The 26,999-nt window shown below is 40.6% G+C and overlaps 1 protein-coding gene across 7 annotated transcripts in view; it reads right to left on the reverse strand.

The window, feature by feature from the left end:
* CTNND2 (catenin delta 2) overlaps positions 1–26,999 on the reverse strand; it is a 696,862-nt gene that overhangs the window by 440,667 nt on the left and 229,196 nt on the right. For 3 of the 7 annotated variants that reach the window (XM_074825992.1, XM_074825984.1, XM_074825947.1), the window contains exon 1: positions 16,160–16,464. The exons of the other annotated variants lie outside the window; for them this stretch is intronic. In XM_074825992.1, coding sequence (XP_074682093.1) covers positions 16,160–16,450 — 291 coding nt within the window. In that variant the 5' untranslated portion in view covers positions 16,451–16,464. Of the gene's footprint in view, positions 1–16,159; positions 16,465–26,999 lie in introns of those variants that run through there. 7 annotated transcript variants of the gene reach the window in all.

Here is a 26,999-nt window from a genome sequence, read left to right on the forward strand (position 1 = left end):
TATGTCATGAACACAGGAATCTTCTAGCAGTGTTGAGAACCCAAACAATTTTGTCCAAGACCTGGCACATACAATGCACATCACTAAAGTCCCCGATCTCAAGTGCATAACAAGCAGGTAGGAGTTGCAACTCCCTTTTCAGAACAGACTGGTTCATGATATCACAGTATTGAAATGAAAAGGCAAAGTAAATAAAAACAAGCCAGCACATACTGAATTTTAAATTTAGTGCTTTAAGTGCATTTAATGGCAAAAAGGAGGTTCAAATTGATTTCCAGCCACAGTTTCTGAGCTGTGGTTTAGAGCCATATCTGTTCCCCCTCCTGCCCCCCATTTTAAATCCGACGTCTCTCCCTGCAGTGGGAACTTGGACTGGGTAAAATGCAGGCTCTCTCCTCCCCACACCTGGCAGAGGCTGAATGCCACACACATTCTCTCTTCTGTGACTGCAGGCACCGTTTCCATGGCAGCGCCAGGATAACCACTCCGAACTGGTCAGGGAGGGAGGCAAGAAGAACCGCTGCCAGCCCCCGCAAAGCTCCCTCTCACCTCCCTGGGCAAGGCACTCTGAGAAACCAAGGGCAGGAGCAAAGCTGACCACACAGCCTGAGAGGCCTGGGAGGGATCGAAGGCACAGGCAGCACCACGCAGCGCGGAAACCTCCCTTCGTGTCTCATAAGAGCTGCTGTAGTTCAGACACCCACGATATGGCGGTTTGACTGCCCAGCTGTGCAGGTAAGTGGAAGGAGATCTGCGATGGCCGGAAAGTGCTTGGTTTTCCTCCCTTCCCAGGGCCTCCAAAAGTATGTTGCCTGCGGTTCTGTAGCAGATGTATTTCTGGCCACTTCCTGGTTAAGGAGAAGTAGAGATGATGCCACAAGAGCACATTTCTCCATTTGCCATGAATTGAAACAGCACAAGGGGACCTCATTTTCACTTCACAAATCACCAACACCAACCCACGGCACCAAAGTTTTAATTGGATTTTTCAGCATCTCAGGACCATGTACGTGTTGGGATTATTGTGTCAAAGCCATATGATTTGCACAGCTGAATGTCTCAAGAGACAGAAATGAGATGAAATGTGACACTTCTGAATGATCTTGGATAGCCTGAAATAATGAGAATTGGGAACTACAATCTATGCTTGCACACATATCAAAGACCCAAGATTACTCTGGCCACTTCCAAACCCCAGCCGGCTCACAAACCACGATGCAATGTATCAGTACCGCACATAGGCCCTAACCATGCACAGGAGGCACCTTCACAGGACCACAGAAAGGTTGAAGTTGAAAGGGACCTCTGGAGATCCTCTGGTTCAACCCCCCTGCTCAGGCAGGGCCACCTACAGCCAATTGTCCAGGACTGTGTCCATCTGGAGTATCTCCAGGGATGGAGACTCCACAACCTCTTTGAGCAGCCCATGCCAGCGCTCAGTCACCCTCACAGTAAAAAAGTGTTTCCTGATGTTCAGAGGGAACCTCTTGTGTTTCAGTTTGTGCCCACTGCCTCTGGGCCTGTCACTGGACACCACTGAAAACAATCTGACTATCTCTTCTTTCCACCCTCCCTTCAGGTATTTCATATATATATTGAGATCCCCCCAGAGTCTTCTCTTCTCCAGGTTAAACAGTCCCAGTCTCTCTCAGCCTTTCCTCATAGGAGAGATGCTCCTTCATCATCTTAGTGGCCCTTCTCTGGACACTCTCCAATATGTCCAGATCTGTCTTGAACTGAGAAGCCCAGAACTGGACCCAGTACTCCAGGTGTGGCCTCAGCAGAGGGGAAAGATCACCTCCCTTGACCTGCTGGTAACACTCCTCCTAAGGCAGCCCAGGATACCGGCGGCCTTCTTTGCCACAAGAGAATATTTCTGGCTCATGTTCAACTTGGTGTTCAGAAGGACCCCCAGGTCCTCTTCTGCAAAGCTGCTTGCCAGCTGGGTGGCCCCCAGCATGTACTGGTGCATGAGATTAAGGGGCATATCCCTGTCTGCAACTAGCATTACCAAGGTTACCAAGGCAAACGCATGTCACCCCAGAAGCAGAAAAATTTGACTAGACAGTTGCCATGCACACAGTACTAGGTAACTTTTTGTGCCATTAAAATTACTCTCCCTCCCAGAACACCTCTGCAGTAAAAGAGAGAATGTCTACGAGTTTTCCCATTCTGGCCAGTGTGAGACGTGTAACTTCCTCCTTGTGTGCCTGAGGACTAGGAATGCATAGGATGTCCAATTATATGATAAGTTATATGGGAGAATATTATTTTATTTTCTGAACTGATCATGGATTGTTCATCTTACCTTGCCAGGTTCATTCCTCTCTGTTCATGGACACTCTCCAATTTCAATAGCAGCCTGTCCCACACAAAACACTAACTCTCCCTGCTCTACCTGGGAAGCTACACTGGCTACAGTCCTGAGAAGCCTCTTTGCTGAATAAGCCTGGCTCCTTTGATTCAGACCCTTTAGAGGGGAGTCTCGGCAGCCTGGAATACACAAGCACCAGCAACATTTGCAATGCTAAACTGCAAAAGTAGAAAAAAAGACTACTTAATTTTCTGGGCCTGTTCTGTTGTCTAGTCCTTGCGTATTTTAGATTACCCAACCACCTGACAACGAAAATGCAACATCAAACTGATTACTTCGCAAGTGCTGGAAATTTATAAAGTAATTTCCTCCTTGGGTTAAAGAGGAAGAGTACATACTTAGTGTACTAGTCAGGATTTTAAGCCAAATTTCACCTTTACTGAAGCCTTATTATTATAGCGTTACTTTCCCATTCCTAAAGCTTGATTTCTATTTGGTAAAGACTGTTTTTTTTATAATACGTGGCTGGCAAAGTGTGTATCATTTCGAAAAGCAAAGTCACTGGAATTAGAATGAAAGAAATAATTTAATGGATTGCACTGACTGTAGTCACTCTACTCCATTTCTTCAAACAAGAGACTGCATTGACCAAGAGAGACATTTTTCTGGCTCATGTCCATTGCAGAGCAAAGTCAGAAAGAGAGAGACAGAGAAAGAAATACAGCATTCCCTCCCTTGAATACATTCGTAAGAAGTGGGCAGAGACCTTGCAACAATGTTTGGGATGTCTTTGACAGCATCATCGGAATATAAAGTGTCTCTAACTACTTCCCACATCTTTTTTTGGAAGAGCAAACCCCTCCACAACAGTGTAATGCCACTTAGAGAGAAGGATTTTTTGAAAATTTAACCCTTATAAATGAGCTTCCTTCCCTTTAAGCAGCTTCGTATCTCCACACTGCAAACAGTTTCTATCTTTTGTTCTTCCAGTTCATGTTCAACACAGGAGAGGAGTAGGAAGTGCTTTCAGATTCAGTACTACCATAAGCATAAAGTACAGTCTCTACAGCTAGGAGGCAGCCTGGAAAACCAACCCTAATTCTGTTACCAAGTTTGGCAGCTTGATTTGTCAGGACTGGACAGAGGGGAGCATAACCTCCTGGAGGTGTGCTGAAGTGGATACCAATTTCTTCTAGGATTTTAGTTTCCTTTCCTGAATTTATAGAGCACATCTCTCAATCCAGTGACACAGGCTTTATAGCTGCTAGTGAGTTTACAGTTTTATGCACACCACTACTTTGGGCATGTTTGGTACCATGCTCATCTGTCTGTTTCTTGGGAAGAGAGGATGACAGGTATCTCTGTAGCAACTGAGTACACATGGCTCTGGATATAGGACTTCAGGCAAGTAATTGCAACTATGTTTTACGTAAAAAAATACTCTACAGTTAGAATCCCACTAAAATGGAGACTACAAAATTATATACAGTGAAACAAACTTGAGACTGAGAAGCAGGCATGTGAGAAATAAGACTGAAGATAACAGCACAAAGAACTATGTGACCTAAATTATAATTTTAAATATGTAGAAATAGGAAAGCTTTAGATAACTCAAATACCACGACATTGTAACTACTGAAAATGCTAACTTTTTAATGACAACCACTGTATGCAAATGATGTAATTACAAACATCAGCACAAAATGCCTTGTTGACAAACAGGGGGAAACGTTTCGAGCAGCATAGGAAGAAGAAAAATAAATTCTGAAAATATTACTATGTATACGGAATAATGAGGCCTCATAATAGATGCTGGATCTTATTTACCAAAATTTTGCTGTTTGATTCAGATGTTAATTTCGTGCTGCATTAAATGAATAACAGATAAAAATCCTTTTCTTTAAATGCTCACATCAGCTTCAAAATTACAGTTTGATACATTTTTAAATTAATCTTACAAAGCACTGACTCTTAAATTTCCAAGCTGTGATGATTTAGAATTGTAAAGAGTTCTAGTAGTGGGAATGGAGAGAGAAGAGACTGGAGCAGATAAGAGACATGGGATGCTCTATCCATATCTGCATACTGACTACAGGACCTTCTGGTTAGAGGATAGCCGGATTCACCACCACTTTCATTTATATATAAATAGACCTGAAGAACAATGACTCATAATTTCACAATCTGAGTAAATACTTTTAATAATTACTGATGTATTTTAATATCCTATTGATCAAGTTTAGCCAATGTTCTATTTCAGTAATTTCAGAATTGACTATACTCCTGGCACACAGAGTAGAAAACCAAAACCAACAGTAAAAATCAGTTAAAAAAAATGTCTCTAGGTTTATCTAAGGGTGAAGTTTTAAAAATGTGTAATCTATCTTCTTTCTGTCTGTGAAGGTCTGAAATAACCAGTCGCACCGCAATAACCTGCTATATGTCAAAGCCACAAAGCAACTCATCCCACTGTAGACAAACCCAACATTCAAAAATGTTTGGAAAGAAAGATTTAAAAGAAAGAAAAGGTCAAAAAACCTGCAGCTAAGACACTGCAAAACATGGCTGCTGCAACAGGTGGACTGTTTTGTAAGATTACCATAAAATCCTTCTCTGTAACAGAACAAACCACAATGTGACAGTAGATAAACTCCATTAGAGTGATCTTAAGTACATGTAACCATGTAGACAGAATAAGCCAAACATCTGCCCATGTTTTTTTCTGTACTATGTTGATGTTGCTATCATCTGAGCACATTATCCACATGTCCCCTGAAACCATGTATTGCAATTACCATCAACTGGTATTACACCTGCTGAAGAGGGCAAAACTGATTGACTACAGCTTCTCCTGCTGTTGAGCTCAGCCAACAAGCTGTTCATGAATCCTGCAGATGTTTTGGTAAACTGGGCCAAACTGGTTTTTTAAAAAAACTAATTAAAAAAACCCTAATTTAAAAAAAAAAAAAAAAAAATACACTGTTTTTCACAGTTACGCTGTGCCTCACTGGTATGTATTTCAAAACGTCAACTGAGATCAGCATGAGGTGAATGACAAAAACCATAATGAACATGAATTCCATAATATATAAAAAATATTATGTCATGACAGAAGTGTGTCCTGAAGCAATAACGACAGTGCTGGCAAGCAATAATGACTGAGCTCCCATTGCCAGAAACACTTTCAATCCCTTCATGATATATGGATTTCATTTTTCCAAACTCCCTTCCAAGATATATTGATTTTTAGATGGAAAAGCATGTTGGGTTTTTTTAAAGAAACCAATTTTGTCATTCAGAAAAATCAGTCAGAAAATGCAAAGTCCCTATGCTGACTGACTCAAATCTCCATCTGATATGTCCCCCCAGATAACCAAATAGCTAATTATTCTTTTAAATCATTCCATGAAAATTAAAAGTTTAAAGGAAGGAAAGAGAAACTTGCGCAAGTAGGTTGTCTAAGAACTTGGAGAATATGCCTATGTCCAAGCAGGAATTCCACTGATTTTATGGATAGCATTTCTGTTTCTCCAAAGCCAGTATTAATTAAAACAGGTTCAGCCTGTTTACTGTCACAGAAATGTAAAGATAGGGCCAGGAGGCCCTGACAGGACAGGTGGTTTAACATTAAAGCCTTTTAGAGTCTGTCCAGATATCCACAGTCTACCTGGAGATCACAGCCAACCAAGCAGTTTCTTTTGCTGCTCTATCTTGCAGCCATGACATGGCCATAGTCTTTCCAGAATACTACTACAGGTGAGATTTTCTGCAAAGAGAGAAATTCACAAGTGTAATTAATATATGTACTCTGAATCAATGCTATCGTGTTTGTATGCAAGTCATCCCCGGACATAAGTGATAATCCTTTTAAAAACCCTGCCATGTTAGGCTAAAGAGAGCCTAAAGATACAAGTTTCAGAAAAGTGTTACCACAAGAGCTTATCCATGAAAGGAAATCCTGTAACTTTTAAAGAATGTTTTCAGGTAATCATCCAAATAGTGTATTGCCCTAGTCATAGAATGGTTTGGGTTGGAAGTGACCTTAAAGATCATCTATTTCCAACCCCCCTGCCATGGGCAGGGACACCTTCCACTAGATCAGGTTGCTCAAAGCCCCGTCCAACCTGGCCTTGAACACTTCCAGGGAGGGGGCAGCCACAACTTCTCTGGGCAACCTGTTCCAGTGTCTCACCACCCTCCCAGGAAAGAATTTCTTCCTCTTATCTAATGTAAATCTACCCTCTTTCAGTTTAAAACGATTACCCCTTACCCTATCACTACACTCCCTGATAGAGAGTCCCTCCCCATCTTTCCTCTAGGCCCCCTTTAAGTACTGGAAGGCCGCTATAAGGTCTGACCAGTTCCTTCTCTTCTCCAGGTTGAACAAACAACCGCAACTCTCTCAGCCTGTCCTCATAAGGAAGGTGCTCCAACCCCCTGATGATCTTCATAGCCCTCCTCTGGACCTGCTCAACCAGGTCCATGTCCTTCTTATGTTGGAGGCCCCAGAGCTGAATGCAGTACTCCAGGTGGGGTCTCACAAGAGTGGAGTAGAGGGGGAGAATCCCCTCCCTCGACCTGCTGGCCACACTTCATGAGCTTGAACTTCATGAGGTTTGCACGGGCGACCTCTCAAGCCTGGCAAGGTCCCTCTGGATGGCATCCCTTCCCTCCAGCGTGTCGACCGCACCACGTGGTTTGGTATCATGAGGGTGCACCCAATCCCGCTGTCAATGTCACCGACAAAGATGTTAAACAGCACTGGTCCCAACACTGACCCCTGAGGAATGTCACTTGCCACGGCACTGCACTCAGACTTCGGGCTGTTGAGCACAACTCTTTGAGTGTGACCACCGAGTCAATTCCTTATCCACCAAGTGGTCCATCCATCAAATCCATGCCTCTCCAATTTAGAGACAAGGATGTCACGTGGAGCAGTCAGACGCTTTGCATAACTCCAGGTATATGACGTCAGTGCTCTTCCCTTATCCGCCAAAGCTGTAACCCTGTTACAGAAGGCCACCAAAATTGTCAGTCACGATTTGCCCTTAGTGAAGCCATGTTGGCTGTCACCAATCACCTCCTTGTTTTCCATGCACCCTAGCACAGTTTCCAGGAGGATCTGCTCCATGATCTGGCTGGGCACAGAGGTGAGACTGACTGGCCTGTAGTTCCCCAGGTCTTCCTTTTTTCCCTTTTTAAAAATGGCTGTTATGTATCCTCTTTTCCAGTCAGCTGGAACTTCACTGGACTGCCACAACTTCTCAAATATGATGGATAGTGGCTTAGCTACTTCATGTGACAGTTCTCTCAGGACCCGCGGATGCATCTCATCAGGTCCCATGGACTTGGGCACCTTCAGGTTCCTCAGACGGTCTCGAATCTGATCTTCTCCTACAGTGGGTGGTTCTTCTTTCTCCTAGTCCCCACCTTTGCCTTCTGCATTTTGGGCAGTGTGGCTGAAGCACTTACCTGAGAGCAAAAAAGTCATTGAGTACCTCAGCCTTCTCCATATCCTGGGTGACCAGGTCTCCCTTTTCCTTCCAGAGAGGGCCCACATTATCCCTAACCTTTCTTTTATCACTGATGTACCTATAGAAGTTTTTTCTGTTGCCCTTGGTGCCCCTGGCCAGATTTAACTCTATCAGGGCTTTGGCCTTCCTAACCTTATCTTTGGCTTCTCAGACAGTGTCTCTGTTTTGCTCCCAAGTTATATGTCCTTCCACCCTCTGTAGGCTTCCTTCTTATGTTTGAATTAGTCCAGGTGCTCACAGGCCTCCTGGCATTTTTGCCTGACTTCCTCTTCGTTGGAATGCATCGCTCCTGAGCTTGGATGGGGTGATCCTTGAATATCGATCAGCTTTCTTGGGCCCCTCTTCCCTCCAGGGCTTTATCCCATGTTACCCTGCCAAGCAGATCCCTGAAGAGGCCACAGTCTGCTCTCCTGAAGTCCAGGGTAGTGAGCTTGCTGTGCACCCTCCTTGCTGCGCTAAGGAACTTGAACTCCACCATTTCATGGTCACCGCAGCCAAGGCTTGCCCTTGAGCTTCACACTCCCTGCCAGCCCTCCCTTTTTGGTGAGAACGAGGTCCAGCACAGCACCTCTCCTCATTGGCTCCTCTATCACTTGGAGAAGGAAGTCATCACTGGTGCATTCCAGGAACCTCCTGAATTGCCTGTGTGCTGTTGTGTTGTACCTCCAACAGGTATCAGGATGGTTGAAGTCCCCCATGAGGACAAAAAAGATCAACTTTCCCCAAGTCTGTTGACCCATTCCATTTCAGTGGAACCTACTACCGAGATGCACACAAGAACACTGGAAGGGTACTCTGGGTCTCATTCAAGATGTGATGGATCTGTAACCCTTCCTGATTTCATCTTTGCTTGAGACTCTCTATACATTTTTACTGCTCTGTTAAAATAAGAGCAGCCTTTTCCTTTTGTTGGAAGGACCAATACCTGAGCTAATGTCCAGTTGAAAAACTTACACCCAGCAACTTTTAAGAATATATACATTGTTTCCCACTTCCTCTTCCCTCCCTCCCTGAAGTCATGACTTAGCTTTAGGTCTCCGGCACAGAGGTACAGCTACAAAGCAAATGAAGTTCTGGCCTACTCGGTCAACTGAAAGGGATAGTTTGGGTCCTCAGAACAAATGAATGCAAGTCCTCAGTGTACCAACATTTTTACAGTACATGCCAGTCAGGTGCTAGCATACTAGAAAAAACTTATTTATGATATGCTACCAGGTTCATTATGATAAGTTAATACTAATTTAAAGATATACTTTAAATTACTATTAAACACAGTGAAAGAAACAAAGTAAAAGGTACTGTGAAAATAACTGTTGGGTATATTGTCATGTGAAACATTCTTCAAAGACAGGCAACTTGTGCAATGAACACTGGGGGAGTACATAGATGCATGTTCTCTATTATGTTCCTATTTAAATGCAGAGCTAATTATGATATCACTGCTTATGTAATTTTGCACTGTATGTATACTTACATGGGCTTTTAAACAACTGCAGAAGCTTACTTAAGAGGGACAGTGGCACTTGAAAAAGTCATTTACAGGTACATTAAAAAAGTAAACACTTTATGGTGGTAAATATTTATTAGAAATAAAGTACATAGGGTACATAAAGGAAAAGCAAAATTATAGCTGAGGAGCTATAAAGTAGTACTTCTTTCATCCATGAAACAAAATTAGAGCAATGGTCTTAAAAAACCCCAAAAAGCATGGATTGCCAGCACATCAGTGAATACAGCTATCTGTAGTAATGGGAGATTGGAGCTATATCCTGATCTTCTCTAAAAATGGATCTGAGAGATATCTAAAGCCTACATCGTATGACAGAAAACGAATGAGAAATCTATATACTCCATTATGTTATTGCTGAAGAAAATTCCCCACCTCTATAACTAAAATTTCACTACATTTCATATTTTGGTAGTGAATACAGAGTCTTTCTTACAGAAGCTCTATTATTTCTGATGAAAATTACATAGCATTGCTGCACCAGAGCATAAGGACTTAAAGTGAACTGAGGCAGAAAAGAATTATGAAGAAGAAAACATGATTAATGCAGGGGTTACTCAATACTCATATGTAGTATTAATCTTGTATGAGAACAATTATATTAAAATAAAACTGCTCTAAATTCTTTTCTATGTTTGTTCAATTAATAGTTTGGGGAAAGCAAGCTATTAATCTAATCCTAGCACCACCATATAATTTACTGGGAATTACTTTTTAGGCATCTGTGCTTGGTAAAAAATAAACCAAAAATATTTCAGTGTTTGAAGCTTTATGAATGTCAAGCACATGCCTTTCCAGTGCAATGTCTAACCTTATGACTGTTTAGAAAGGAACAAATATGATCAGGATACTGTAAAAGTATTTATGAAAGCCCAAGGTCTTTCATACTTTATATACCATTTTTTTTCTTCCTCTTTTAATCACATCATTCTGAGTGAATGATTTCAAACAAAATTTATGCAGATAAAGCTGGTGATGTTTCACCTCCTCCATAGGATATGCGAATATGTGGTTTAGTTTACTATGTCTGAAGTTACTTAAAGCAATTATGTAACTTAGTTTCAGCAAAAGCACAACAAAACCTATCTTTCACAACTACAAGGGTACCATAAAGCAATCCAACACAGATTTACCTCCTCTAAGTCAGTCAAGTGCCACTAATTTCAGTAGATCTTGGTACCTCATTTTAAACCATCTGAGAACTTCTTCCGGCTTTTACTGCATAGCATTGATTTGATTAGAAAAAAAAGAAAATACTAGAGACAAATCACTAAAAATATTTCCTCTGACTCAGCAGCCACAAACTTTCCTCCTTAATGGCACTGAATTTCATATGAGAACTGAGGACCAGCTCTCTCACCAGCTAATGGCAGGGACTGGGCTGACAGTAGCTTTTTTTTGAAGGACTCAGGAATAAGTCTTTACGCATGTGAATGAATATCAGTTAGGTGGGAAATTATTTAAAGAGAATCATAGCCTAGGAGTATAGGGCTGTGAACAGATAATGGCTCTGAATGTCAGGGAAAGACAGACAATGAAAAATAACTGAGCCACTGTGCAGAGTGAGATGGAGAAAAGGAGCAGAGCTCAAGCACAAAGATGAGAACTTGCTCCTCACAGAAAGCTGACACCGAGCCATTTCTGTGCTTGACACTCAATCTGAAATTTGGCTATTAAATTTTTAGCACATCCAAAGCCAGTTGGGAGAGTCAGCTGTGGAGCCACAAGAAATCTAATCTGAAATCAGGGCAGGGCAGACACATAACACTGCAGCCTTGAAGAAAAGGAAGAAAAAAAAAAGAAAACAAATTGCCCATGTTTGTTGTTTGTTTAAAATCTCTGCTAGTAGAATTTTTTTTATTTTAACTTTTTGTCTTTATTTATTGACAATCACTCATCTCTTGCAGGAGAAGAATTTTTGAGGTTTTCTCAGAGGTTTCTAGAATCAGGCTGACTTTTCTATTGCTTAAAGGCCAGCTTGTGAGAACTAACAGCTTCAACAGTCTAAAAGATAAAAGCATTAGAAGGTTCATGCTAGACTAGGCCCAGTGATAAAATATTGACCCTTCTGAAGATAAGCCATTAAAATAACAGCAAAAATCTCCAGCTGTGTAATATCACCTCTTCACTTTCATGTTGTTATCTACATTTTAGTCAACAGCACCCCTCTGATATTATGGATGATGGATTAATCTTAATCCTATAGCTATGCAAGAGAATTTGTATCAGGTTTTGGCATGTCCCTTCTGCACATTCATAAACTCTGGCACTTAAGAAAAGTTGAAAGAGTTGGAAACATGGAAAAGCAAACTCAGTGCTGGACCAAGTCAGCTTAGGTAAGAAATCAAAATAGAACTGCCTGTTACTGTTGAAATAGGGTTAATAATAAATCCACTAAAAAAAAAAAAAAAGGAGTGAAAAGTCAAGCGGCAGAGGCTAACTCAACTACGTCAGATTTCAGATTTACCACCAATTCCAATTGTGTTGTTGTTTCACAAAATAGAAATGAGCAACTGCACAATCAAGGTCATAATGAAGATGTTGTTACTTCCTATGTAGTCTACTGGGCCATCCTGCAGGCTGGACCAGCAGTCTACCTTTTTCTCACCAAGGCAGCCAACAATCATCTTCAAGCCACTGTTCATGCAAGTCTAACAAGGACAGGTACACATTTCAGATGAAATAGCCCCGTGCATATGCCAGAATGAGAGCCTGTATGTACTAGAAAGCAAAGGCATCTGCCCTCAGTTCCCAAATTTGCTACCACTCAAGCTGTAGATATCCTTACACAACACCTGTACAACCCTAAAAGAACGGTAATAATCAGTATTAATTTCTTTATTAAAGAATCAAAATATCTTAACACATGGTGCACACATGCTCAGTGATAATACTATTCAGAAGGATGCAAGTTTTCCTTTAAACAAAAATTATCAGTATTCATGACTACGGTGCAAGCTGAGGCCACAACTAGAAAAAAAAAACCAATCTGATGACACCTGTCTGAGTGCCTGTTGATCACCAAATGATTTAATGTTGTAACTCAACAGTACAAATAGCTACTATTTCACTGCCTATAGTTTTAGCAGAAACTGTCATGACTGCTTATTGCAGCCTCAATAGACTTTTTACAGCCTTTTCTAGCACAGAAGGGAGAAGTGTCCCAACCCTCAGTTTCTCTGACAACTTCTGAAGCTGTGAAAGTTATTTGGCTTCAACATCTTTCAGTCCACTGAGAATAAAACTTTTAGAACTGGTCTAAATAGAAATTACACAACTGTATAATTCCCAGGTAATATACTAAATGTATAGGCGTTTTTCTTATCAACTCCCAAGTTCTGATTTGCTCCACCACACTGACACAAAATCAAGGATCTTTGTCGAGTAACTCATCCATACACGCTGCCATTAGAAAGCGTTAAGACACAGGGTGTGTTAAGGAGAGCCTTACTTCGACTGACGCGTAGTTGTGTTTCCAACTACTTTTTCTTCCAGATCCTTAAAACTGCACAGTCTTGTAGCACTCAAGATTGACAGAGATGTGTTGCATGTGTTCACAGCTGGGAGAACAAAGTTCCTGCTTTAATTGTCAGGTTAGCTTTTTCAAAAGCGGATTAATGGAATGACCATTCCAAGAATGTCACACAAAGGTCTTGACCTCTGGCAGAAACTATTTGTTAACAGTGTGAACCCTATACTAAGAGTTTTCTGAAAGGATCTCAAAAAGAAATATTTTAAATTTCTCATCAAAATTATCCCAATTATTTCCTACAACATCAATGTCTACTAAAATAAATAAACAAAATCAAGAAAATCCCCCAAAAACCAATAACTGCTTTCATATTCCAGATTTAAATGTAGGGATAGTAGCTTCCATTAAATGTATTATATACTCTGCCAATTGAAAGGCCTGCCCAGTGTCAACATTTAAATCTAGTGCATGCTGTTAGATCAGGGCTTACCATTTTCTATTACCTCTCCCTTTCCTCACAGGTTAAAGCAAGTCTCTAATATATTTAAAGTACAAGTTTGTATACATATGTATTTGCATACGTGCACACACACAAACATAGCACGTGCTAGTATCATGGACCCATTGTATGGAAGGCTGCTTAAAACATGGAGAGTTTCTACTTAAAGTATCATGCTACAAAAAAGTGTGTCAAGACCCTTCTACTTTCGTAGGTTATTAGGATGAATTTTTACCAATGACAGAAAGCTGGTTTATCATATCTCTCTGTCAGTCACTTCAGGACTCAGCAACTAGAAGACTGAACATATTTTTTCAGAAAAAGGAGAAGAAAAAAATAAACTATACCTTCTGCTTACAATTATTTTAATGAAAGAATGCCTAAGCTACTGAACATCATTAGTACAGAAACAACTATTACCTGTATAATAAAATCACTGAAGTAATTCCAACTTTGCCTTCAACTTCCAAAAATCAAGATGTTAACGTATGGTTGAATTAGTTCAGTTACTCAGAAATCAGTGGAGTAATACCAGAGATAGATTCGGATCATTATCTACCTTCACAGCACAAATGAATAATGCAAATGTGTATGCGAAGGACCATGAAGTATCTCGGCTTAGCAGTGCATTTAAAATGTATCACTAACTTTCAGCTTCTTGAAATATTTATCAACTGCAGGAGGTTCCACTGAGAGCACACTCTATTAGGGACTTCACTGAATTTTTATTTCAACACCTGACTCAGAGGACTTTAGAAAAGGAGACTGGAATTAACTGCTAAGCCAACTTCAGGTACTGCTCTGGCACCATGGGCTTCAAGAGTCCCTTCACAAGTGTTTCTGAGTCACTTTAATATTCTTCCCAAAGCCAAGACTAACTGGGGTCTTTAGGCAGTGAATCTCAGAAGGGAGAAAAGGAAGGTAACAAGTTTCTGGACACTTGACTTCAAAAGCCACTAAAATTAAATAGTATGCAATTAGAAAGCTCCTGAAAGAATCCACAGCAACAAGTGTGCTTTGAGACACCACAGTCAACTCAGAAGTACTACATAACAAGTTAAGCAGTCTTATTAAAATCAGTCTAGTGGTACAAACTAGTTAAAATGACAAGTTGGATCAACTAGGAACAAGCTTGGATCAATCATGCAAAGCATTTAAACTACTGAGCATCAAATATTGGATTCGTTTTCCTGAACTTTTTTTGAAATAAAATTAGTTCCTGATCTTGAAGTAATTAACGTAGTTTTATTGGTCTATTAAAGATCAGAACATCTTAAGTAAGATTTTTTTTTCATGCTGAATACTCTGCAGTACACATTAAAAAAAAAAAAAAAAAAAAAAAAAGGAAAACCAGTCCTTAGTTTAAGATTGAACAATTAAACTAGTTTGGTCTAGAAAATCTTTACTTTCCAATTTTAACTAATAAAAACTGACAGTTATGGTTATATCAAAAAAGAACTCCCTCAAAGTCATACATTTTGTTCATTATGGACTTTGGGAGGGTACGTGCTCATTCATTTAATTTGACAAATGCATTCGCCTAGTAAACAGTATTACTCCACAATAACATATTCCTTCAGTGCCTTGAGTCAGGAATAATATGTAAAATCAACTGGCTCTAACCTCCCCCTCCCCTTTTTTTTTTTGGTAGGAAGTACTAGACTCGGGGGTGGGGAGGGGGATGTGTTTGCACGTTTCAGATATTTTACTTGAATTCAGCTAAAAGATCAAACTATTAAATAAACTGTTACCTTAAGAAGTATAAAGATCTGTGGCAGAAAAGGCTTTTGGGACTTTTCCACATGAAATTCATTTATTTAGTCCCTTTAACAGTCAGTCACATTTCCCTGGGACCTGAGCAGCACCAGATGAAACCAGGAGGTCACAACCGTGCATTATTTTCACTAATCTTCTGTAATGAATTTCAACTTAGCTGACCCATCTACACAAAAAAAAATCTACCTGAAAAGCCTAAAGACTTAAAGGTTAAACATATTTATAAGAGATGCAAATCCCATTCGCACCTATTTAAGACTATACTCTGAAAAAAAAGGTATCACCACAGTTGAGTACATCGTATTTACTGAGAACGTTTTCTAGGGTATAAAAGTACAAAGCAACAGGTCTGTAAGCTCAAAGCATGCATCTACAAAAATACATGTTTGCACAGGAAAGATAAGCCTGTTAAATTATTTTATCTCAGTGGAATTGCTGATTTTCTTAAATCTCTGCTTTAGATTAACTTGAAACAAGAAATAACCACAGTCAAATCAAGTGTTGCTGAATAAGGACATGAAGCATTTTGGGGAGACAAGACACTTCCACTAAAGAGTAACATTTACTTTCTTGCCTTTAATGGACTTCAAAGCACCCATTTCTCTCTTTTTAAGCCAAGAACTCTGTTTAAAAAAAAAAGGAAAAAAACCCCACAACCAAAACCTACCAGCCACAACTTAGACAGCATTTCACAAAGACTTTAAAATCTAGCAATTATGCTACCTATATGCCCTCGTGCAACCAGATTTAAAGGATTCTGAGGTCCAAAAATATTTTTAAACCATTCAGAGGCGACGTTTAAAACAAGTTCTATACCTTTTCACGAAATCTCTCATTTCACCTCAAACAAATTACAAAGCAGCCCCAAACAAACGGTCCATCTTTAACCCTTTACCTTTGTCGCCCACTTGTAAATTAATCTCCTTAATCACTTTCAGCATTCGCTCTGGGGAGCCTCCTCAAAGCTGAGCCGAGTTTCCCTCCTCTCCGGAGCAGCTGCTCAGGCAGGTCTAGTCATTTCTTTTTTTTTGTTTTTTAACCTCCTTTTACCACTTACAAAAAGAAACTTGAAACACAAACCAGCCGGCGAACGCTGCCGGCCATTCCCAGCGCTCGGAAAGACGCCAACAGCCGCGGCGACAGCAGACCCCGACCGCTCCGCGGGCTCTCCGCGCTCTGGGGGCTCCGGGAGGCCGCGGCCGGCCGGCCGGCGGGCGAGGGGCGAGAGGGGCGAGGGGCGAGGCCCGGGCGAGGGGCGAGGCCCGGGCGGCCGCGGGCAGCTGCCGCCGGCCCAGCGGGGCAACGCGGGCGGGGGGAGGCGCGCTCCGCCGGGCACAAAGGTCTCCATGGCAACCGCGGGCCGAGCCCCCCATCGCCCTCATTCAGGCAACACCTCACTGCCGCCGGCCCCGCCCCCCCGCCCGCCGGCCCCCCCGCAGCCCCGCGCTGCCTGTGCCCTGCCTGTGCCCTCCCAAACGCCGCAGCTGCGCCGCGATCGCGGCCGGGCAGGCCGGGGGGCAGGCCGGGGGGCAGGCCGGGGGGCAGGCCGGGGGGCAGGCCGGGGGGCAGGCCGGGGGGCAGCCCTGGCGACACGGGGCCGCCAACCCGCCTCCCAGCAGAAGCTGCAACCGCGATTTAATCGCGGCCTGATGGCAGAAGTAGAGAGCCCAGCAGCTGCTGCCGGCCCTGCCCGCGGCCCGGCCCTACATTTTCAGCGCCTTCCCCCCCCCGAGTGCAGATCAATCCTCATACATATGTATATTTATTTAGGTTTTCTAATTGAGAGTAGAAGTCGATATGCTACTGCAGAATCTCAGCACAGCATAACTTCACACTGAATTAATTAAACCCCACGTTCATCAGTCTCTTGTAATACAAAACATTGTATCCGAGGGCATCGTTTTTTTATTTTTCTTTTAAACTTTTGCTTCACAGACTGTTTGACATGAAGCTATGAAACTTTTGTCTTACATACACAGGCGTCTAGAAAATAAAACTTACACTCAAATTTTCAGAAGTGCGTATAGCAATAAATGGCAAGGTTCAAAGCTAAAGGCTCCATGCCTGGCCTGGCCTCCAGCACAGACAGCTCCAAGGCTCCAACACGTTACAAGCAACAACTTTATGTACAGGATGACTCCTGCTCAACGCAGCAAGACTCGTCATACACCCTGAAGTTTGAGGGGTCTGAGGTCAAGGATAGAGATGCCCAAGGTGGAAATGCAACATTCATGACAAATTCCTACAACCTCACGCAAGGTCGCTGTAGATGTAATTATGCCTGTAAAAGATTGCTATCATTCTTCGGCCTGGTGCAAATGTTTCAGTAATTCAATTATTCTGCTGAAGTCAAAAAGACTTAACTTGCTTTGGATGATTTCTTGCTAAAGTGCCTTATTCATTCTGTGCATTTCAGTTGGTCAACACCTGTGCGATCTGAACACTGGAGGAAAACAACTGTGTGATTATTTTGTATACAAAGATCCTGTCAGGAAAAATAGCCTTCCCTTTCACATAAGTACGAGCTTCATATTCAAATACTTCACACATGAATAAACTATCAGCTCAGACTCCAAAATGAGCCCTTCCCTTCCCAATGTTTTTAATGAAAATAAATGTGATTATTATACCCATTTTAATTTTTTTTTTAAGAAGACAGAGCACACAGTCTTCATTATTTGCTGCCAATGTTTAGGTAAAAGGCTGAAGGACTGGACTAGATGCTTGCATTTTAGCCTTTTCTGTAAATTCGATATACAATCCGGATCATAAAGAAATGTCTCCTTTCTACTTACAAAGAGCCGCCCCCCTTTTCTGAACCACAATGACCAGATACCTAACACCCGCTATCATTAATATTTACCATTACTGATTTGGAGTCATAAAACTGCGGTGCACATTTCAGTACTCTTCTCTCAAAATGTCACAGTGAAGCTGAGGTCAGTTTTGCTTGGTTTTATAAGACACAGTATAGTCACTGAGGAAGGAAGAGCAACATTTCAGGGTCTGAAAGGAAAAAACCGCTGACTTGGCTTCTACCAACCTTCCCTGGGTTTATCTGCACTCCCCAGGGCAGATGTAAGCACAGGGGTTGCCCTCCACTCCCCCCTCAAAAGGGGACAGAGGGAAGAAACAGAAAGTAGTTAAGCAGACACTTCTTTTAAACACCTGCTGAGGCTAACACAGTAATAATAATTTAAAAAAGGACGCAATCAGCTACTTCTCCCAGAAACGTTTGGAAGGGTTAAACCCAACAGTTAACTGTATTTCTAAAATTCTAAAAGGAGGTGAAATGTTGCTGGGGGCAATGGATGGAAAATTACGTTGTAAAGCCCTTTATTTTAGCTCCTAAATGGCAAACCTACTAGCTTCCTTGTAACTCTGCCAAGCTGTAAGTGTCATTTAAGAAGAGCAATGTAACAATTTCTTGTTGTTCTCCATTGCTGCCTAGGATGTAGAAAGAAGACTGTTTATGATAAATTAAAGGTCACAAATAAACGGCAATTTAATAGAAGAAAATCTACTCCACATGAAATAATATCTCCAAGGGGTAATTAATTACACAACAGTCTGAGCATGTTCTCTTTCAATGAAATATTGTCAACAGCCACCCTGTTTCATTTCAATGTGCTAATATGCATCACCATCTCAGGAAAGCTCTGTTGAAAAAATAAGAAAACAGGTACTATAAAGTCATTGCATCTATTGCAGCAGTGCACAACACCCATGCAGTATATTTAATAGAGAAATTTAACATAACAATAAAATTCAATGGGATTTTACTCTCATTGCCAAGATCAATGATTGGTATTAAAATGGATTGCCACATATTCATGAAAGAGTTGTTCAATAATTTGACATTTGTACAAATTGCCGTCTTTATATAAAGGGATCCTATCTCATAAAACTGATTGATGAAAGTAGAAGAAAACTATTTGCATTCCAAACCCATATACCCTTCCTGTCATTAGAATATGTACTTTTTTCTGTATCACAAAAATTCCTATACACTTAAAATTGATCAAATCCTCCAGTGCTCTGTTGATGTTTGACTTATGGTATGCTGAAGCTGTGCAAACTTTGAGAGTTTGGACAGGGAGAAGTAGAAGGAAATCCTATAATGTATTTTAGGCTTTGCAGTAATACTTACTCAAGGAAAACTGCCTTTAAGTTGGTATACTGAGAAAGGAGGTTAGGTGCAGGATTTTTCTATTGCTTATGCAGCACATGAACGGTTATCTCTGAACCACAATTCAGTGTTTTTATGCTAACATCCACAACTTTACTTTAATCTACACAAATGCACATTCCCATCCTTTTCACACTGGTTCTTCAAGAATCATTTAAAACATCTACAAACTTCAAGAGTGTAGCGACTAGGTGGATTCTGTATCATCTGAATGAAAAACATCAATAGTCAAATCTATGTTTTTCAGAAGAGATAAATCTGGAAATGTTTCGAGGCAGCCAAAGTTAAGGGTTTGCTTGTGTCTAAGGCCAAAGTTAAGCGTTTGCTTGTGCTCTCCATAACGTGTCTAGTGAGCCAACAGGATGCATGCACAGGATAAACTGCTGTACAAAGTAGAAATAAGATTATTTCATTTAAAGTTACACAAATATTTACTGGGTTAATTTGGTAATGATTCCTATACTGGGTTGTGTTGGTTTTTTTCATACTAAACCCTTTCTAGGGCACATTTAGCTGTTCCTCTGCTTGACAATCTATGCATATGCAGACAGAAATTGCTCCAGGATCATTTCCTTTACTAACATTTTCTGGTTTGTGACATTAAAGTTACCATAAAATAGCACTGCAAGTACTGCAAAACCGAAGATGTTTTCCAGAAGCTCAGGCCTGTGTCACAATCTCTTATTGTGTTTTGCTCATCTTTCTCTCTTGATTTGGTAACCCTGTGGGGGAGACCACTCTAAGAACAAGTAACTTTTGTGTGATACTGTGCATGGTGGCTTTGCAGATCCCTACAATTTCTCTTCCATGACATACTCAGCTCAAGCAAATAGTGTAAACAGGGAATTTTGTTCTTGCATAATAAATGAAGAAAGCCCTTTTCAGGGTCTGAATAGACAGTAGTATATAGCACTTATTTCCACCAACTTTTGCTCTTTATGTTCTGCAACACTAATGAATAGCAGAATTATTTTTAAAAAATATTACAGGCCACAGAGTCTTTAAGACTTACTCTGCTTCACTGTCTGTGGGAATAACCAATTCAGTAACATTAAGAAAGAAGAGAACATGCCTAAGCACTTGAAGATTAGCTAACCAACTTTGTTAGAAGAGCTACCAAGATATTTCCTACCATTTTGTATTAGCTTTGTAAGTATTCCTGAAAGTTTTTCAACACCCAGCAAGAATTTTGCAGAATATGATCAAATTTTAAGTAAGTCAGCCAGTAGAAAACAAAACAATTTGAGAAGGGTTGGGCACTTCCATGACTTCCTGGAAACCAGAAGTAAAACTCCATCTGATTACAGTAGGAACAGATTTAGGTCAACTAGAATTACCATGGAGAGCTAACGCTTACGAAATATTGTACTTAATTCCCAACTAATTGGGTTAGTGGTGGTTTCTCCAAGTTACAAAAGTATTTTCTGGATACATTGTTCAGAAAAGTATTAGAAATGAGGATTTGCAATTAAAAAAGTTCATTGGAAGTTTCTTACCAGATTTCTAATAGCTACACAGTCTAACTAACTATATGTCATGTTTTCTGTTTTAAAAGTAAGGTTATCCTTCACAACAATCAAATCTCGGGGGGCAGTTTGATAAAGTCAAACATCAAAAATACAGCTGAATTCTGGGGAAAAAAAAAAAAAAAGAAAAAGGATTTTGCCTTTTGCCAAAATTTACATTTATCCACGTAACAGCTTTTCGCTTTTCAGCTGTTTTCCTACTGTGGAGCCTGTGCCTGTGATACCTGAGAGTTCTTTCCTATTTCTTTTTTGTGCTGATTGTTTTAAAAGCAGTATGAAACATCGTATGATTTTGCTATGACATAGGTATACTAATGTGTCCATTTGCAATATGAAAACACTTCCCCTACTACCTTCAGCCAGCTTCATTTTCAGAATTGGTAATCTGGAGGCAATATGTTTTATCATTCCTAGACTGACAAGCACTCCCTTTTATAGGATTCATAAATACCTCTCATACTGACAGAAACGACCAGCAAACCCTTAAAGGAGGGTTACATGTAGTGGAAATGGCAAGCACCTGCCACAATGAAACCTGAAGTTGTCCAACAATCACAGAGCTATGGGTAGACTGGTAAATGCTAGAATCACTTCATATCACACATACAGTTTTAGCTTTATTCTTGGTAATCAACTTGGCTGCCACCTAATTTCTGACTATCTGTGATTTTTAGATCATACAGAGTACTTATTTCTGCTGCTGTCCATTTTTTGAGAAAGTAAGTGGGATTTTGTCCCTCCAGCCTTGGGAACTTACATCTCTATTTTCCTTTCCCATCTGAAGTTAGAATTACTCTTTTGTAACTCCCACTTTGCCTTGTCCCTATCCAAAAGGGACCATTCACGCACCTACCTTCTCATCCTTCTATAAATGCTAACAAAATGGAAACAAATCCATCTTGGATAAACTATGCTAATGTCAGTGGAAACTGTACCTCAATAGAAGATAATCCCAGATTCACGGAGTGAACACGGATGTCTGCAACATCACCTGGTCTGTGCAGAGCCTTGTTACAGAAAGCTGCTCTGAGTGCTGTATAAAAGAGGTGGGATGGGTAAAAAAAAGGGGGGAAAAAAAAAGAAGTAGGCTATTCCAAATAGTGTAATCTTCTTATTATTTTTTGTTGTTGATTTAGTCACCATCAGAACCACGGGGCCTGATAGATAACCTTAATCTCAAGAAACCCATATCACCTGCCTCTCAGAGGCAAAGCTCAATGGTCAGTGCTATTCTATGCTATTTAGAACTCTATATTATTTAAAAGCTTTAATGTAAGCATGAAATGGGGGCACAGAAGCCATGACACTAGGGGAATTTTTTCCCCTCTTGTTTTCACATCTTGGTTGTTGACCTATGCAGTGAAAACAGGAGAAACTGGAGAAACACCACCACCACCACCCCCGCTCCCTGCCAAAGGAATATTCTATTTCTACAATCTATGTGCGTTTATGGCTGTATTGCTATAGGCACAAATGATACTAGTTTGCGGTCTGTAATTTGTTAACAGTATTTCACCTTGAACTGCTATAGTTAAACCAGAGGAACATTGCTGCACTGTTAGGCATGACTGCTGGTTAAGTCTTCCAAAATATATCAGCTGTCTGTTCACTGTATCAGAAAAATCCACTAGATGCCCAGCAATGCTGAATACAATTGATAAGGATAAGAAGGAAGACTACCAACTCACTTCCCTTTCACATCAAAAAGTTGCTAGTAAAGATTTCCTGATCAACCCAAATTTGATTGTCCATGCTGATAAAGTTTGAAGTCTCACTTCACATCCTTCTGACGTATAATGCTAGCTCAAAATATTAAAGGAACAGAAAAAGAAACATCACATCATAGGCACTGAAAGACCTTTTTTTCCAAACTAGCAGTATTACACTGAAGAACTGATGAAGAAGGGGTGCAAGGTACCCCATGTGAGGAACGATCTTCTGCATTAGCAGAAGAAGCCCCATTGTTAGATCTGCTGTTCTAGGAGACCAGTATTTTGCACAACAGTAATGAAAGGAGGGCAGGTGCTTCTGTCACAACTGCATTCATACTACGTCTCACCTCAACAGCTTGCCAGTCACACTGGCAATACAGAACAATGGAAAACCAAATTAATGAGAGGGTATGCTTGGTTGTATAAAATCTCAGAGGACTGGGTAATATGTGCTATTTTCCCTTCACATAAAAGATTTTTTTAGTTAAAATATATAAAGGAAACCTCAAAGTTGCTTTATTTAATAGCAAAGTAAGTCCAAGGGAAAAAATGGTATATGAGAAAAAGACTAAATCAATATTGGAACTAACAAATGGAATGTGAAACTGTGTTATTACATCTGTGTACTCCATTGCTGGTGTGGTGATCGGTGACAAATAACTCATCGCCACAACACAAAACACTATCTGTAACCCAATTTCACTTGCTACATCTCGTATGATGTATACAAACGTCAGGTAAAGTTCAACATCTGTGATGCTGAAGCTTTGTAATAGTCAAACATTATGATGGGTTTTCTATCAAACTAAAAAGAGTTCAAGAACCAAAGGTGTGCTTTGAATCTGCACAACAAGCAAACTGCAGCATTATGTGTCATACGCAGCCTTACATAGTGTCACTTCTTCAGCCTCTGAGACACTTTGAACAAGTAGAAGGCTTTTTAAGTCTGACTTGGTGTCACAAGGCAAAGAAGAAATATATCCTTTTATCTGGGAATCATCTTTGACCAGGAAGAAAGACTTGCTGCTCACAACATGTTATTTTTCTTCTCTTTCTGAATATAAAAATACTCTACTGGTCTCGTAACATGAGGCTGCTACCTACTCCCAAAAAGGTCTTGAAAATTAAATTATAGAGCATGGTGCAACATAGAAGATGAGCACAAATGTGGTATTTTGTATGGAGAACAAAGATTTGGGTTTTCAAGCAAACCAGAATATAAACAGGTCAGGAGCTAGTAATTAAAATAAAAACATAACAGAAATCCATAAAGGGAGTGGGGAATATTGACAAACATGCTTTTCATTAGAAAAGACTTTTTATGTCAATTTTGAATTAAGAAAATCAATCAGAAGTGAAGATATACTGAGAGCAGCACCAGGAAGCAGCAGAAGTTCGACAGACAGAAGCTGTGCAACCACTTTGACCTTTTGTCAGACACTTTACCAACTCTGCAGAAATGGGATATTAAGCAAATAGCCATAAAATAGGTTGAATTATTTAGCAAGTGTGGGACTTCTTAATCATCCTGGGCGATAACCTACCTGTGTCAGCGAATCCAGCCGCACAGGAAAACAGAGTCTCCCAGAATGCAGCTGGGGTTTGAATAAGGAGGAGCTCTTCAGGAAAGCCAGAGGCTGTGTTCAATTCAATTAGCAAGCAGATGTAACTAAAATTTTAGAGGGAAAATAAAAGTGGTTTTAAAATCAAAGATATAGGGGGGAGAATTGGGGGAGGGTGTGAGGGAGTAAAAAAGCTGTTTCATGCTTCTCCTTCAATAGTTTCAAAACTCCACTTTTTCAAAATGGCTGTATGCTACTGATTTTTTTTTTCATGTATATTTAAAAGAGACATTATGAAATCATTGGGCACAGACATACTGCTAACAACTTCTCTTTTTCATGCAAAATTTCTTTGACAGCTTGGCATATAATTAATCACTTTTTAAAACTGAATGCACCCCAACACAGTGGACCTAATTTTTCAATCTGTCAGCCAGAATTTGTCATTAACAAACTTTACAAAACAGATTAAATACTTCACTTTTCTTCTCAGGCTTGTGACTTGGCAATGGGTTGAAGAAAATGTGTACTTCCAGAAAGATTAATGATTAATTATTAGTTGAGATTAACCTGTTATATAGATTTAATGGATTTCTGTATTGGTTGTGGAAGTTCTCAGAAAAAATTGATGAATGATTGCCACAAATGAAAACAAGTTAACCTGATTGGAAGGAGTCGTGGAGGCTGAGAGAGAAACGGGGAACAGATAAAAAGCAGGGAGAGAATCTGATGTTCAGAAATGTATTTAAGCCATTGATACTAACGGAAAAGAGACAGAGGCACTCGTTAATGACTGCACCTACCATTCCTTTTGGGGTGACAGGCACATTACCCTTCACTTGCTACAGCAATCATATCAGGTACAAAATAAATCTAATTCAGTGAATTCTTTGGGACAATCATGACTGTTGGCTACTGGGATTTCAGTTTAGGCTTTTAATCAGATAAAGATAGAGTGGGATATTTTTTTTTGTTTTCTCTAAAAAAGCACACAGTGCATCTGTTTCCTAAGTTTTATTAAGGATATAATGATTTTGTAGAACAGGAAGATAAGGAAGTACGCTCACACACTATCAGAGCAAATATTCAAGGCCTCAAATTCTATCTGTAGAACATTATTTTAAAACTATTTGCTGCAAATACAAGAAACTGTTACACACACCTGAGAGAAAACAACTTGGCCGGTGATTAACAGACCAATTAAGTGATTTAAACTTCTGCTAACATTCTCTAGTCAATAACTTACTTACCAATGTTACATTTAGATAACATCCTGTCTTCACTCTGCAGCTCCATCTTTTTCCTCTTCTCAATCTCTTCCTTTACCTTTTCTTTCCCTTTCATTTTTCTTACCTCCCTCTCTTTAGTCTAAGTCCAGTTCCCTTAAGAAACAACACAAACATCCCAGCAACCCTCTGCAACCACACTGTTCTCTCTGCTGGCGTGTTATCTCTCTGCCTGTCCCTCAAACAAACTCAACAATATTTTGGGGAGAAAAAACACCTACTGCCCTTTCTGTACACACTATTGGAGACTATGTTGCTAGCTGCTCATAGTGTAGTAAGCATGAACAACAGTAGTATGTTTTTTTAAATCCAATTTTAAATCCAATTTTAAATCTAATTGTCTCTTTATACCTCAAAATATGGCACAGGGCAATTAGCACCCCAAAACCCCCCATGCCCCCAAACACCCAACCACCTCAATTCAGCCTGGAAGCCAGACCTACCATTTCCCATGCAACATCAACAAGCTGCAGTGCCAGACCTTCACAGCCCACTGGGGGCCCCCACTTGCACCCCTGCCCATTGGGGCCAGAGGCTCCATTTCAGCTCTGCTTGGGGCACCCAGCACTGGCCCCCGTGACGATCAGGGAGCAGCAGGCCTGGGGCTGCACCGGGAGGAGGGAGAGGGTGCCCACAGCATGGGCAGGGCCATGTCCTCCCCAAGCAGGGTGCGGTCCTACAGCATCTCTTTTATTTTTGAAAGGTGACAATATATATCACTGCCTATAGTATCCTTCACCCCACCTTTACCTGCCCGGTCAGCCATGAGTAACTGCAGCCTAGTGGATAATCATTTTTCTGTGCACAGAGTGCTCCACCACGCTACTTTGTTCTCCCCCTTCACAAATTTCAAGAGATTTTGGTCATTGCCTCTCCCCATGCAGAGATGCAAATTTATTGTCTCCTTCCTTTTTTTGGCAACACATTTTGCAAGAGTTTCTGCTTGTGCCCTGACCCATGCTGAGCTGTCTGTCAGCCTTTACACCTTGCCTGTGAGTGTTAAATTCAAAATCTGTTCCCAAGCTTTTTGAGTAGCTGCACTCGTGTGATATGTTTATAGCTACCAGTAAACCAAGCTGATATACTGTGCAGAAAACACTAGTGGAAACTACCTAAGGATAACTAAGACACTGTTCGGTCTAAGAACTTATTTTTGATATTTGAGACCACATTATCTCTATAAACTGGAAGTTACTGCAAAGTTACATTATGTTGACCCACATAAGAGCTCAAACTGACCTATGTTCAAAATACCACCTGGGGGTGGGCGAGAAAGGCTAGCAACACATTTCCCAGGATGTCTTACCAGAGTAAGAAAGCTAACTCTCCTAATGAGAACCTTTTCTGGTTGTATATATTTATAAAAAGAATGGTGAAAATATTCCCTAAACTCATGCTTCTTGAAACATCTTTAAAATACCTGACAACAGCCATATCTCAGGGAAGACTGTCTCCTTCCCTTGGCCTCCAGAGGAAAAGTGCTGGCTTTTGGGTGTGTTCAGAAAATGGTCGACAGGGCCTAATTACTATAAATGAAGCTGCCTTCTAAGCTTCGCTAGTGGCAGACAAAATTTCTCTCAACTAGGAAGTTATGGACACTACGACTGGGTATGACAGAGAAC

Source organism: Strix aluco, chromosome 1 (genome assembly GCF_031877795.1).
Source record: "Strix aluco isolate bStrAlu1 chromosome 1, bStrAlu1.hap1, whole genome shotgun sequence".
NCBI classification, from domain to species: domain Eukaryota; kingdom Metazoa; phylum Chordata; class Aves; order Strigiformes; family Strigidae; genus Strix; species Strix aluco.